The sequence below is a fragment of the Typopeltis vanoorti genome, chromosome 15 (genome assembly GCF_054136105.1).
Source record: "Typopeltis vanoorti isolate ZY-2024b chromosome 15, IOZ_Tvanoo_1.0, whole genome shotgun sequence".
In the NCBI taxonomy this organism is placed as follows: Eukaryota; Metazoa; Arthropoda; class Arachnida; order Uropygi; family Thelyphonidae; genus Typopeltis; species Typopeltis vanoorti.
In genome coordinates, this window is record NC_143563.1 from 105,248,496 (window position 1) to 105,263,480 (window position 14,985).

At 36.6% G+C, this 14,985-nt stretch overlaps 1 protein-coding gene across 2 annotated transcripts in view; it reads left to right on the top strand.

Annotated features, from left to right (window-relative positions):
* Positions 1-14,985, top strand: part of Tbc1d15-17 (TBC1 domain family member 15/17) — a 305,943-nt gene that overhangs the window by 242,405 nt on the left and 48,553 nt on the right. For both annotated transcript variants that reach the window (XM_090404708.1, XM_090404709.1), the window contains one exon: positions 12,609-12,706. In XM_090404708.1, the coding sequence (XP_090260834.1) occupies positions 12,609-12,706 (98 nt within the window). The remainder of the gene's footprint in view (positions 1-12,608; positions 12,707-14,985) is intronic.

Consider the following 14,985-nt stretch of genomic DNA (forward strand, 5'->3'; position numbering starts at 1 on the left):
AATAGACTCAATGAGTGAAGGGAAGGTAATTATTATCGGTGACTTCAACTATGGGAACAAAGATTGGAAGGAGGAGAGGACACATGGGAGGAAGGAAATGGAATTTATGCAGTTACTAAGGGATAATTACCTGAGACAGCATGTAATGGAACATACTAGGGATTCGAGAGTGCTTGATCTAGTTATTGCATCTAAGAATTTGTCAATAATGAATATGACCATGTTACCACCAGTTGGTGAGAGTGATCATATAGTCTTGACCTGAGAGGTGGTTCAGTGTGTGGAATTACAGAGCTGGTAAGTATGACAAGCTTAGGAGATTGCCTGGATCTGTGCCATGGCATATAAAACTGCGAGGGATGGATGTTGACAGTGCATGGGAAGTGGTTAAAGAGTGTTTGAGTGAGGTAATAGCTGACTGCATACTTTCACTTTTTACTTTCCTGACTGCATAGTCAGGAAAGTAAATCAAGTGGGAGTTGAATGGATGAATATCATCATTAAGCTGGAGCTGCAAAAAAGAAAAAAGAAAAAAGAAAAGAAAAAGAAACAATTTTGTATCAAATTTGAGGAGAAAGGTGACCTGCAGGCACATGAACAGTACTGGGCACAGGCTAGAAGGGTAGGGTACGAAAGTGTGGTATGAAAGGCAAAAGCAGATTATTTAAGGAATTTGACAATGCAGGCTAAAGAGAATCCCAAACAGTTGTTTTGATATGCTGCAAGTAAAAGAAAGAATGTATGTTATAGAATGATTTTAAGGAATGCTGATGGTAGGGAGGTAACTGAATTAGTCGAAATAGTAGAATTACTAAGTGAACACTTTGTAAGAGTATATCATCCAGGTGGTGATATTGCAGGAATGAGAGAGCCCAAGGCTTATATGAGAACCGAGGTAAATGGAGGTGCATAGTATATTACACAACCTTAATGTGAATACAGCTGTGTGATTGGATGGTAAACCAGCTCAAGTTTTACATGAAGTGGCGAGGGAATTGTCATTGCCCTTGACCATGTTGTTTAATTTAAGTCTCAAATCTGGGTTAGTCCCAAGGAGGTGGAAAGAGGTGAAAATAGTTTCATTACATAAAGTGGCTTCAAGACTGGTATATCACATTACCACCCAATCAGCATATCAGGAGTTGTTGTCCAAGTATTGGAGAAGTTGGTCAAGAGCAAAATACAGGAATGGATAGATGGAAATGGAATACTGTATAGGGAGCAGCATGGTTTTGTGAAGGGTAGGTCATGCCTCAGTAACTTATGTTTCATAATACAGTGACAGCTGAGTTGGATAAAGATAATGGGTTTACAGTGATACTGGTGGACTTGGCAAAGGCCTTTGACAGGATACCGCATGGAATTCGAATCAGTAAACTTCAGCATGTGGGGATGGATATAGGGTTGGTGAGATGGATAGGAAGCTGGTTGATGGACAGATATCAGAGAGTAGTTTTATTCAGGAGTGTAGTTCAGAAGACGGCCTGTGACTATTAGCATGCCTCAGGTTCTGTTCTTGGACCACTGCTGTTTAATTTGTTCCTTAATGATATAGGAAATGATCTGAGAGGAACTGTTCAGTTATTATGATGCGAAGTTGGATAGAGCAATAGTTAATACAGATGATGTCAAAATTTTGCAGGATGATTTGGATAGATTGGCAGACTGGGCAAAAGGAGAATGGATGTCAGTTTAATGTGACAAAGTGTAAGGTTATGCATTTTGGTGTGAAAAGATTACCAGCTGTATACCACATTGGTGGAACTGTACTCTAAGAAATTGACAAAATGAGAAACTTATGAGTGTTAGTGGATAGGGAGTTAAAGTTTAGGGTTCACATAACAAAAGTGGCTAAATGGCTCATCAGATTACTTGGTTGCTGAATAATACTTTGACGAGCAGTGACAAGCAGGTTATTGTTCCTCTTTATTGAGCTTTGATAAGACCCCCATTTAGAGTACTGCGTGCACATCTAGGTGCCAGGGTTTCTTGGTGATGAGGAGGAGGTGCAGAGGATCCATAGGCGAGTGACCAAGATGGTAGCAGGTCTGTGGGATGAACCTTACGAGAACAAGTTGAAGATTTGTGGGTTACAGAAACTGGTTGACAGGTGGAAAAGGGGTGATATGATTGAGACATACAAATTACTGAGAAATTTTTCCAAGATTAATTCAAAGGAAATTTTTCAGAACATGTATGGTGGTTGGAGAACTGGGTCATCCATGGAAACTGAGTAGGAGTGTAGTTAGCAAGGGTGTTAGAACTAGGTTTATTGCTTGGAGAGTAGTGAATGAGTGGAATAGGTTGCCAAAGTTTGTTGTGGGTGCCGTGACTATGAATGAGTTCAAAGCAAAGTATGATACTGCGCAAATGTTTGATAGTTCTTGACATGATGTTTAGGGCCTCCTTCAATGAGTCTAAAGACTCCTTGGAGTTGCTTGTAATAATAATACTAGTAATAATTTTCAAAATATTCCACAGAAATATTGACGAGGAGAAACCTAACTCTGTCTTCAATCTGGTTGTAGGTTTTATCTTCCCAAGTAAAATAACTAGAGTACCTGATAAAAGTGAATAAAACTGATATTTTAGAGTTAGAATGGGATGGGGAGAGTCTGTATGAGTTCTGGTATTTCTTTTCAGGATACATAAGCAAACGTGGAAGCTATTGATATCAGAATTGACTATAATGTCAGTATCTTTGAAGATTATGTTGAACAAGTAAGATTTGAAGTTCACAGAGTTTTAAACAATGGAGTGAATGGTCTGAAATGAGAGAGAACTCTTGGGTCAAGTGTTTAGCAACTTTATAAGTAAGGGAACCAATATTGTCTGCTATTGGTTTCATAAGAGTATGTTCATGAATTTTTGGTAATCAACAAATCCAGGGAGCCCTTAAATTATATGATTTGAGTTTTCGGATAGCTTCAGGAGTCCAAGATTTAACATTTCTAATATTTTTAGAGTTCCTTTTTTGTGTTTGGATAGGGTCAGTGGAATTAAGTTGTATATGGATTGAACACTGAGCAAAATTGATATTTGTTAATTACTGTATTTTTTGGATGATAAGACACACCCCAAATTTATGACACGATTTTTAGAAAAAAATATTTTATTATATAAAGATATTTACAAATTCTTACTTAATTTTTATTTATTGTTACAATGATTTGTATTAACAATATTTAATTCATCTTCACTCTCGGTACTATCACTCGTCTCGTTAATGTCACCGTCTGAACTATTGTTGTCACTCCCTTCAAAAACTGCGTCATCTTCAGTACCATCCATCGCATTACTTATCCCACATTTCTTAAATGACTTTATAATCGTCTCTTCTTTCACAGCTTCCCATGAATTTTTCACCCAGGTACATATTTCTGAAATTGTTGGCCGTTTCATACGTCCTGTTGCTGTAACATCATGATTTGGCTTTGCATCCATTTGTTCCACTCTTCCCACATAAAATTTTTGAATGGTTTATTAATGGATTCATCCAAGGGTTGTAATTGACTTGTAAGGAATCCAGGAATGACAGCTAATTCTGTATTCATTTCTTTTAGAAGCTTCTTGGTTGATTCTGTTTTATGCGCTCTGAATTGATCCCACACTAACATCGCAGGCTTTTTAAACAACGCACCTGGACATTTTGCCCATATCTTTTGTATGCTTATACAAAATTGCCCATTATTGCCCATAATTTCATTCCTGTTTCATCCATCCAGCCTTTATCTTGAACGTGGATAATAATGCCGCGAGGAATTTCATCTCTTGGTAACGTTTTTCTCTTGAAGATTAACACGGGGGAGGGGGGGGTAGTTTTGTTTGTCAGTTTTTTTCGTGACCTGTTGTTTTGATCACTATTGATTTGGTGCCTTTTGAATCTACTGTCCGATTTGAAGGAACATCAAAAGTTAGAGGCACTTCATCCATGTTCGCAATTTGATTAAGCTCAAAGTTAAATTTCCTTCTTGATATGACAAATCTGTGGAATTCTATAATTTTAGCTTCATAGTCAGCCAGCATTTTTTGGGCTAGAGTGGTTTTTGTACGCATGTATAACCCGTGTCTTTTCATAAATCTAAAGCACCAGGACAGTGATCTGGTAAAATCTAAAATTCCATTAGCAGTTGCCCATCGTTTCTCTTCAAAAATTATCATTTTCGTAGAAACAGATATTCCCATGTTTCGATGATTTGTTACCCAATTTTTCATTTGTACTCCTAATTCTGGCCATTTTTTTACGTGCGACCGGAATGTTTTCTTGTGTTTACATAGCAATTTTAATTGTTCCTCTTGTTTTCTCCACTCATGAACATTTTTTCTGTTGGTGGTGGTGGACCAAAATGTCTTTCTGCTGCTCTGTTTCCATATTGTTTTGCATAATTTATCACATTTAATTTATAACTCACGTTATATGAAAGTTTTTTGTTTTACACTCATTTTTTCTAATTTTAAGATAAAAATTTTAACTACTTATAAAAAATAATTCAAATGAATTGTACAAAAGCGCATATGTGTACACACTAATGACTATTGGCGCTCTAAATCGGTGATTCACCCACATGCAGTGAGATAACTTAGGTACCTACCTTCAGTGGCGTACTTATTTTATTAACATATTGCACCAGTAATTGAACTTTGCTAACAGCTTCAGTACAGTGTAAAGATTCGTATTTTAATGTTACCTTCGGACCATAAGACACACCCCAATTTTCAATTGATTTTTCTATGTTAAAAGGTGCATCTTATGGTCCGAAAAATACGGTATGTTCAGAGTGATCAAGTTGCTACTGTAGCATTACACTAGTAACATTAGTAATAGTCGTAATGCTTCTGCAGTAACTTGTCTGTGTTAGATAATATACTGGTTTTAGTGTATGTTTTATTTAAGTGCAGTGAGGAGGGGGTGCTTAAGAATCAAATCCAAATAACTGGGAAGAGACCTCCACTGCCTTGAAAGAATGCAGAGAACGGACTGTGGGACTTCTGCCCCAATGGCCAATCCTCACTTCATATGGTGTATCCCATTAGTAGGTAATCTGCTAGGTACTAAACAGATGAGGATGACTGACAATTTAGGACTTAGCCGACCAAATAGTACTCTCTATTGGCTTAAACCACAAATGCATATGATTGTACATAATCAGATTTCATGCTGGTTGGGCTGTTGCCTGGTTAAACATGGCCTCTGCTGTTTTGATCAAGTACAAACTCCAGCTACATAAAAAAAAAAAAAAAAAAAAATTAAAAAAAAAACATCAAATAGAAACTGTTGGAACAAACTCCAGCTTAACAGCTAGACAAAGAAGAATAAATCTAACATCAGAAGACCCGAAGACAGGAACCATCAATGTAAGGAGTATTAATAGAAAGGAAATCAAACTTGCAAAAAAGTTTGAAAAGTACCATGTGGACATAATTGGCATTACTGAGAAATGGAAGACCAAAACAGGCAAGATCTTACTAAATAAGTATAGGATGTTATATTCAGGCAGTAACGATCAAGAAAAGTAAGAGTGGTAATAGCATTCAACACCAAACATAAAAATATTGTTATGTGAGCAAAGTTCAAAATGGGGAAATGGACAATGAAACTTATTTGTGCCTATGGAATATTTCACATATCCCACAGAAGATTCTTCCAAGGAAGAAATATAGGAATTTTTCAAGTCATTAAAGTAGGATGCTGACATAAAGAGAATGGGAAAACGTGGTCCTTGTTGGAGATCTAAACAGCAGAGTAGGAAATGAATCCCACCAGGTATATAGGATCTCTTGGGAAAATTTGGAGAAAAGGTCAATGCTAATAATAAGGGTAAGTATCTACTTGATTTCTATTCAGGATGCAGGCTAGTCATTACTAACATCATATTCCACAATAAATATGTTCACAAGATCATGTGGAGAGAAGACTGTGCACAGGATTTGAAATTGGAAGTGACCATTACTTTGCTAAGTAGGATAAAAATTAAAAGAACAGTATGTAAGAAAGTTTTAAAAAGAATTAAAGTTGAGCAGTTTTTATAGGTAAACTGTAGATTCAACTATACAAACATTATTGAAGAAAAATGAAACTGTGTGCAAACAACCAAATCTCAGAGTCTCAGTGGCAAACTCTGAAGAAACAAGGAAACACGTTATCTCCTTGGCTAAGTCCTAAATTGCTAGACCATCCTCATTCATTCAGTACCTAGTAGATACCTACTAACAGGGTGCACCATATGAAGGTGAGGTTTGGGCATTAGGTCAGAAGCCGTATTGGGTTCTCTGCATTCCTGAAAGGCGATGTGGAGGTCTCCTCCCAGTTATTTGGCTTTGACCCTTAAGGAATCAAAGATGAAAACTGAAGATAAGGATATTTTAGATGTCTGAAGTAATTACTTTGAAAGATTGTTAAACGAACCAAGCAGTGACAGAATGATACTAGAAAATTTTCAAGAGGATTTTCAAATTTGGCATGAAAATTAGCATTAAAAAGACCAAAGCTATGAAAAAGGCAGGAACTGCATTCTGAATGGAGTATCTAATTTTGGAAGTTTTGAAATGGACCACAGAATAAGCTGGTATGGTTGGAAGCCAGTTGAATAAATTTATATGGAGTAAGAGAAAAATTAGCCAATCAACCAAACTAGCAGTATACAAGACAGTGTTCATACCAGTTTTAAGTTATGGATCTGAGAGTTGGGTTAGAAATAAAGCACTTGATCAAAGGCTAGAGACCACAGATATAAGAGTTCTCAGCAGTATTAGGGGAGTGGATAGATGGCAGCAATGGTAGAATCATATTAAAAAATGAAGATATTGGAAAGAGACTCGACATTGTGAGCATTCAAGAACATGTAAGCAGAGCTAATCTAAGGTGGGATGGCCACTTAAATAAAATAGGTGAGGAAAGGTTAGCAAAACAAGTGTTGATGCTAAGATGGCAGGAAAGAGACCCAGATGAAGACCAAGGTCTAGGTGAATTGATTCAGTAAGATGAATCAATTCACCTAGATGCATGAAATCCTTAGATGCATGAAATGCTAGATATGAAAATATTGGAGTATTAACAAGTAATAGACTAATTTGGAGAGAGTTGTTGATAGGAGATTAATAATAATGTAAACTTCATCATGTAGTGCTGTCATAGTTGCTTGAATATCCCTTGAGGGTACATATCAGGAAATTGGTGATGACGAAGTGCAAGAGTTTCATACCTGATAAATTCCTTTTAGAGCCTTTTCAGATTTTAAAATGTTGGCTGTCTAGCAAGATACTATTGGTGATATGGAACAGGAGGCTGTAGATGCCTTATTCTAAATTTGTCATGCTAGAATTATATTATATGTTTCATGAGGGAATTTAAGGAGAGAGGTGACCGGCAGCCACATGAACGGTATAAAGCGCAGGCCAGAAGGGTAACGAGTGTGGTAAGAAAAGCAAAAGCGGATTATGAAAGAACATTAGCCATGCATGTTAAAGAGAATCCCAAACAGTTTTTTCTATATTTGGTAAGTAAAAGAAAAAATGTATATGGCAGAATGATTTTAAAGAATGCCGATGGTAGGGAGGTAACTGAATCAGTTGATATAGTGGAATTACTGAGCGAGCACTTTGCAAGAGTATATCATCCGGGTGGTAACATTGCAGGAATGAATGAACCAATAGCTTATACGGGAATTGTGGTGAATGAAGTGGAGGTGAATAGTCTATTACAAAACCTCAATGTCAATACATCTGTGGGATTGGATGGTATACCAGCTCGTGTCGTACGTGAAGCGGCTAAAGAATTGTCAGCGTCCTTGACCATTTTGTTTAATTTGAGTCTCTGGTCTGGGTTACTCCCAAGGGGGTGGAAAGAGGGGAAAATAGTTCCACTGCATAAAGGAGATTCCAAGACTGCTGTTGTAAATTACCGACCGATCAGCATATCAGGAATCGTTGTCAAGGTCTTGGAGAAATTAATCAAGAGAAAAATACAGGATTGGATAGATGAAAATGGGATACTGTATGGGGGACAGCATGGTTTTGTGAAGGGTAGATCATGCCTCAGTAACTTGCTCATGTTTTATAACACAGTGACAGCTGAACTGGATAAGGTGAATGAAGGGTGATGGGTTTACAGAGATTCTACTGGACCTTGCTAAGGCCTTTGACAGTATACCACGTGGAATTCTAATCAGTAAACTGCAGGATATGGATATCGGGTTGGTGAGATGGATAGGAGGGGGTGGTCGATGGAGAGATATCAGAGAGAGTGGTTTATTCAGGAGTAGAGTCCAAAAGACGACCTGTGACTAGTGGTGTGCCACAGGGTTCTGTTCTTGGACCACTACTTTGCAATTGGTTCATTAACGATATAGGAAAGGATCTGAGAGGAAGTGTTCATTGGCTTGCTGATGATGCAAAGTTGCATAGAGCAATAGTGAGTGCACAGGATGTCAAAATTTTGCAAGATGATTTGGATAGTTTGGAGGACTGGGCTAAGGAGAATGGATGTCAGTTTAATGTCGCAAAGTGTAAGGTTATGCATTTTGGGGTGAAAAGATTAGCAGCAGTATATCACATTGGTGGAACCGTACTCCAGGAGATTGACGAGGCCAGGGATTTGGAAGTGTTGGTGGATTGGGAGTTGAAGTTTAGGGGGTCACATCGCAAAAGTGGCTAAATCAGCTCATCAAATCACTTGGTTGCTGAAAAATACTTGAACAAGCAGAGACAAACAGGTTATTGTTTCTCTGTATCGAGCCTTGATAAGACCCCATCTAGACTACTGTTCACAGATATGGGCGTCAGGGTTTCTTCTTGATGGGGAGGAGGTAGAGAGGATCCAGGGGCGAGTGACCAAGATGATTGCAGGTCTATGGAATGAACCTTATGAGAACAGGTTGAAGATTTGTAGGTTGCAGAAATTGGTTGATAGGCAGAAAAGAGGTGATATGATTGAGACATTCAAATTACTGAAGAGTTTCTATAAGATTAATTCAGAAGATATTTTTGAGAATAGGACTGGTGGTGGTGGGAGGACTAGGGGGCCATACATAGAAGCTGGGCAAGAGTGTGGTTAGCAAGGGTGTTAGAGCTAGGTTGTTTACTTGGAGAGTAGTGAATGAGTGGAATAAGCTGCCAGAGTCTGTTGTGGGTGCGATGACTGTGAATGAGTTCAAGGCGAGGTATGATAGATACTGTGTGAATGTCGAATAGTTGTTCTTGACATGATGTTAGGGCCTCCCTCGATTAGTCTGTCGACTCCTTGGAGTTGCTGGTAATAATAATACCATTAAATTGTTACAGGGAACTTTCATGGTCTTTGCTGACTGCCGACTTTACCCTAAACTTGGCAGAGATTCCAAAAAATAAATTCCCTGTAACGGTTTAATGGTATGAAACATATAATTCTAGCATTGGCAAGTAAGGAAGTATTAAAATAATTATATACAAAGTACCACACAATGTGATAACGTAAAAAATTTAAGGAACTATTTTATGCAACGTAAGCGTATAGTAAGAAAAGCCGGAAATGTAGCTTATTCTGCTACTTCCAAGATAACCTGAAAAAGAGTATAGAATTCAAGAAAAAAGAAGTAATATGGTACAGTGAATCAGTAATTAAATTTGTACTTGATGATAGTCATTCATTCAGCTTCTTGGGAGCTGAAATAAAGGATGTGATGACTTCCATAGAGAAAGTTGTAAAAAGGTTTTTCACAATGTTATAAATTAATTTCAAAATACCAAGAAATATATCCTTTTGTAATCCTTTATTATTATTATTTTTATGTGACACCTCCAGGGAGTCCAAAGACTCATCGAGGGAGAATGTGCCAACAGCGTGGAACAATTGATCCCTTCAAACTACTAACTGCTCTCAAACTTGCTTAACTTTTTGCATGAGCCATTAGTAGCAGAGGCTCTACCAATCGACCAACCTTTTATCCAAGTGTAAGCAAACAAAGTTCTCACATGAAGTTATTTCACGAGTAGGCTATTTATATATAGATGTTAGTATTCCATATTTTTAATTGACTGCCTTAGTGAAACAGAAAAGAAAAATAAAAGAGATGGTAGTGATATTAAATACTTGATGGAAAAAAGGAGAAAGTGAAAATTGTTAGTTTATTACCTAGATATGATAGTAATGAATTAATAAGGATGGCAAGTAATGCTGTGTGTAGCCAATATAGAAGAAATGGAAGTGAGTTTTGGATGTGTGGAGTAGTTTGATGGTAGAAAAGACTAGTGTAAGAAATGGCCTGCCCTTGAATGGATTTGATATCAGATGCTTAGAGAGTGTGCAGACGTTAATGGTGATAAGATTATTATTATTACTACAGGCTACTCCAAGGAGTCCTTAGACTCATCGAGCGAGGCCCTAAACATAAACATTATCAAGAACTATCCAATAATTGCACAGTATCTATCATACTTTGCTTTGAACTCTTTCACAGACATGGCACCCACTACAGACAGATTATGGCAACCTATTTTAATCATTCGCCACTCTCCAAACAAAAAAAAATCTTATCTGATCTGATCTGTTCTTACACCCTTTCTAACTACACTCTTACTCAGTTTCCATGGATGGCCACTAGTTCTCCCACTACCAGCCCTGTTCTGAAAAATTTCCTCTGAGGGAGTTGCCTGTAATAATACAAATTACTAATGGAAAAAACTCCTCAGTAATTTGTATGTCTCAATAATATCACCCATTTTCCACCTATCAACTCGCAAATCTCCAACGTATTCTCATAAGGTTCATTGCATAGACCTGTTACCATCTCTGTCGCTTGCTTCTGGATCCTCTCATCCTCACCAAGAAACCCTATCGCCCAGATCTGTTCGCAGCAGTCTAGATGGGGTCTTATCAAGGCTGGATAAAGAGGAACAATAACCTGCTTGTCTCTGCTCGTCAAAGAATTCTTCATTAATCAGGTGATCTGATGAGCTGCTTTAGCCACTTTTGCTATGTGCCACCTAAACTTTAACTTCCTATCTACTAACACTCCCATGTCTCGGACTTCGTCAATTTGCTGGAGTACAGCTCCACCAATGTGGTATACAGCTGATAATCTTTTCACCCTAAAATGCATAACCTTACACTTTGCCATATTAAACTGACTTCCATTCTCCTTTGCCCAGTCTGCCAGTATATCCTAATCATCCTGCAAAATTTTGAAATGCAAAATTTCCGGCTTATCTACTCATCCCTCCCCTCCTCCACATACTGGTGGGTGGAATTGCCATAGAAACATAGCCCATTCACTTTTTCAGAGTAATTTCATTACTACAAAAAGAATTTTCCTTGCATCAGATAACAGTAGTAGTATTGTGTTTGTCATAATTTGAATTTCTATTAAATGCCTTGTTGCAAAACCTTTTTTTAATAGATGTAGATTAATGATATGATGCAATGTTTTATCTTTCAAAACAAAGTTTAATCTGAAGAAAAAATTTAGGCACTTGACATTTTGATAATATGTTCTCTGACACGTGAGCCACCGATTTTCTCTGTAATATTGTGTGTGTGTATACACAATTATTTTAATTAAAAACATGACATTTCATCCTAATTACATAGAATTTCTTCATGTGTAAACATGGAAACTAGTACACAAACAGTAAAGACTGACAAAAAGTGACAACTGCTATGTATTGTTTATTGCATTGTTCAGTACATGTATGTTTACTTATTCATGCATGCATATAACTACACAGTGGTTATCCTTTGTTAGTCTTTACTGTTTGTCTACTAGTCTCCATGTTTACACATGAAGAAATCCTATGTAATTTGGATGAAATGTCATGTTTTTAATTAAAATAATTGTTACCATCTTATTCCAGTTTTCTGCCTTATAAACTTTTCTATATTTTCCAGCCAGGCTAACCACTCGGCTAGCATGGCTGGCCGAGTGGTTAGTGTGTCCGCTCTCCAGTCAAGAGGCTGTGGGTTCGAATCCTGCCATGGGCATGGATGTTTGTCTGTGGTTGTCTGTCTGTGGAAATACCAGTGGTGGCCTGCGGTAGATGGCACTGGTGTAGGTATGGTCAGTTGGTGGATTGTGAGTGGTGGAAGCAGAGGTGTAGAGTAGATACCCTCCCTCAATGAGTCTTTGGACTCCCTGCAGGTGAATAATAATAATAATAATATCAATTATTTTTAATTTGAAATGAATCAGTTATATGAAATGAGGAAATTACATTAAATTTCCAGTGAGATCTTAATCCAGATTCATTTATTAAAGGAATATTATCAGATATACAAGAACAGAAAATTTGAAGCATATATAAATGTTGGGGACTGATTTAAGTCTAACCAGGAGGTGGTTTATGGCTTTTTTTTTTCCTCCCATTAAATCGAATATAGTTCATTTCTTTCATACATTCTACTTCATTCATACTTTTATTTAAATATGGTATATTATTTTATGTCTGTTTTTACAACAACACTCATAGCTTGACAATAAGAACTTTAAATTTATTCTTGTATAGTAAGAAAACTACAGTTCTTACAATATTTCATTTTAGTGTTGAACCTGATATCTGTAGATTGTAATCATCAACATATATATATGCACTTAAAATTATATCTCCATCTGAAATGTAATTTTTTTTTTTTACCTCAGCAAGCCATGATTCTGGCCATATGTATTTCTGTTTTCGATGGATACTTATTTTATTTAAAAGAGATTTCAGCTTTCAAGATATAATGAAAATGTGGGAGGTAAGGTCATAATTCATTTCCATTAATTTCATTATTAAAATTCATTTGAGTTCTTAGAAATAGCTTTAACAAGTATAGTAACTGATTGATATTTATCTACTTAATATCCAACTCATGCTTACTTTTTTTTTATTTTATTTTATTTAAAACCATGAAAAGTTGAAAACGTATCAGAATGCATTCAATACTAGTCAGGATAAGAATTAGATAATCTGGGAATTCTGTTCTTGAGATGAAATGGTTATTTTATCCAAGCCATGTTGAGCCTTTAAAAAGCATATCAAACAGATATGGATTTAACATATGGGGTAGTAGAACCCCCCCCCCCCCCATACACAGTATGGATGTGTGTGTGTGTGGGGGGGATCTGCCATCTAAAGATTTTATGATATCATTCCACAGTAGAATATTAATCCATTATTCTTAGTTCGCCACTTCTTTTACTGTTTTTAGAAGTCCTCCTTTCATCCTTTCAATATGTCCAAAGTATTTCAGCTTTCTGTCAATATCCTTAAGGTCCTTAAAATTATACTGATCCTTTTTAGCACCCATCTGTTTTTGTGCTTTTCAATATAATATTAATCCATTATTTTTAGTTTGCCAACCTCATTTTAGTTCATCCATCTGTTCATTGGACATCATCAGATGCCATATGGTTACACAGTGGCTCAGTGATGTGCCACAGCAGTCCTTGCCAGGTGGTTCTATTGTATGCTTTTCTGGAAGCTTCAACTCTCTGAAGATCAGTCATGCCATACATGCCGTCTATCCCTCTCAATTATGGTCTATCCCTTCCTCTTTTTCCAGGATATTACCTTCTTTTACTTTTTGAGAAGGCCTGCTTCCATTCCTCTCAATATGTCCAAAGTATTTCAGCTTTCTGTCAATATCCTTAAGGGTCATTAAAATTCTACCAATCCTTTTTAGTACCTATCTGTTTTTGTTCTTTTCAATATATGATATCCCCAGCAGCCTTCTGTAATACCACATCTCAAAAGCAGCAGTCCTTTCCCTATTAGACCTCATTAGGTTCAAAGTTTCAAATCCATAAATCACTGTTGGAAAAACAGCTACATCCAGAATCCTCAACTTTGTTCCTGTGGAGATTGATCCTTCCTTTCAGATTTTAGACAAGTCTGACTGTTGTTTTAGCCATTCTTAATCATCTTCTGACATCATCTGTCATTCACATTAATAATAGATCCCAGGAACTTGAACTTGCTGACTTCCTCAGTTCTTTCTCTGTTAAGGTACACTTGTTTCTCAGGAGCTTCCCTTGTCTGTATTTCCTTTGAGAATCCCTGTTCACTGATCTAAATAACTTTATCGAAGATTTGCCATAGTTCTTCCTTGTCATTACAAAGGAGTACTGTATTATATGCGTACCTCAGATTGTTGATCAATCTACCACATATACTAATTATTGTTTTAAGCTTATCCAGTGCTACATGCATGATGTCTTCAGCATAAATACTAAACAGGTGAGGAGAAAGTAAGCATCCTTGCCTTACTTCCTTTCCACCCTGCCTGTTATTATCGTTTCTTCTTGCTCACTGTACAAGTTAACTATTTATTTTTCACACATATTTTTTTCTGGTTAGCCAACTACATACCAGCTATTTAAATGAGAAGTTCGCATCACCATAGTAGAAATAGAAAGAAGTTTATAATTAAAGCACAAATATTTTAAAGGAGTTATTTAATGTTCACAATGATCATATTGAAGATGAATTAGCACTGATCATCTTCCCTAAAGTCAGCAGTCAGGAGAGATGAATTAGTTGTAAGGAATGCCAGAAATTGGTTGGCTGGTATCTCAAATAAAAAATTTGAAGATAATATGCCCAAAAATACTGTACCATTTATTATGAATAGGTAATAGTGTTTCTTCAAAAACTTGGAAAGATTACCAGATCATCTATTTAAAGAAAAATGTAGATCGGTTACCCATAATAAAGAAACAAAAGTGAAAAATACCTTAAAGCATTTAAAATATGTGAGGGATGTCTGGAAAATGAAAATACACAGGCCATGTTGCACAAGTAGAATGTTATTTGAAGCACAATTACATTTATGTAGTGACTATTTTTCACATAGTCACTACATAAATTAAGACATATGCTACATCATAATTTAATTGATCTAATCATAGAATTCTAGGCCTACTCTGAGCTATTGTTTAACATCACATTAAGCTTAAAAATCTGTTTTAAATCAGTAATTACAAGATGCTTCCCAAGAGGGCCAAACAGGTGGATGTCAGAGACTGGTATGAGGCT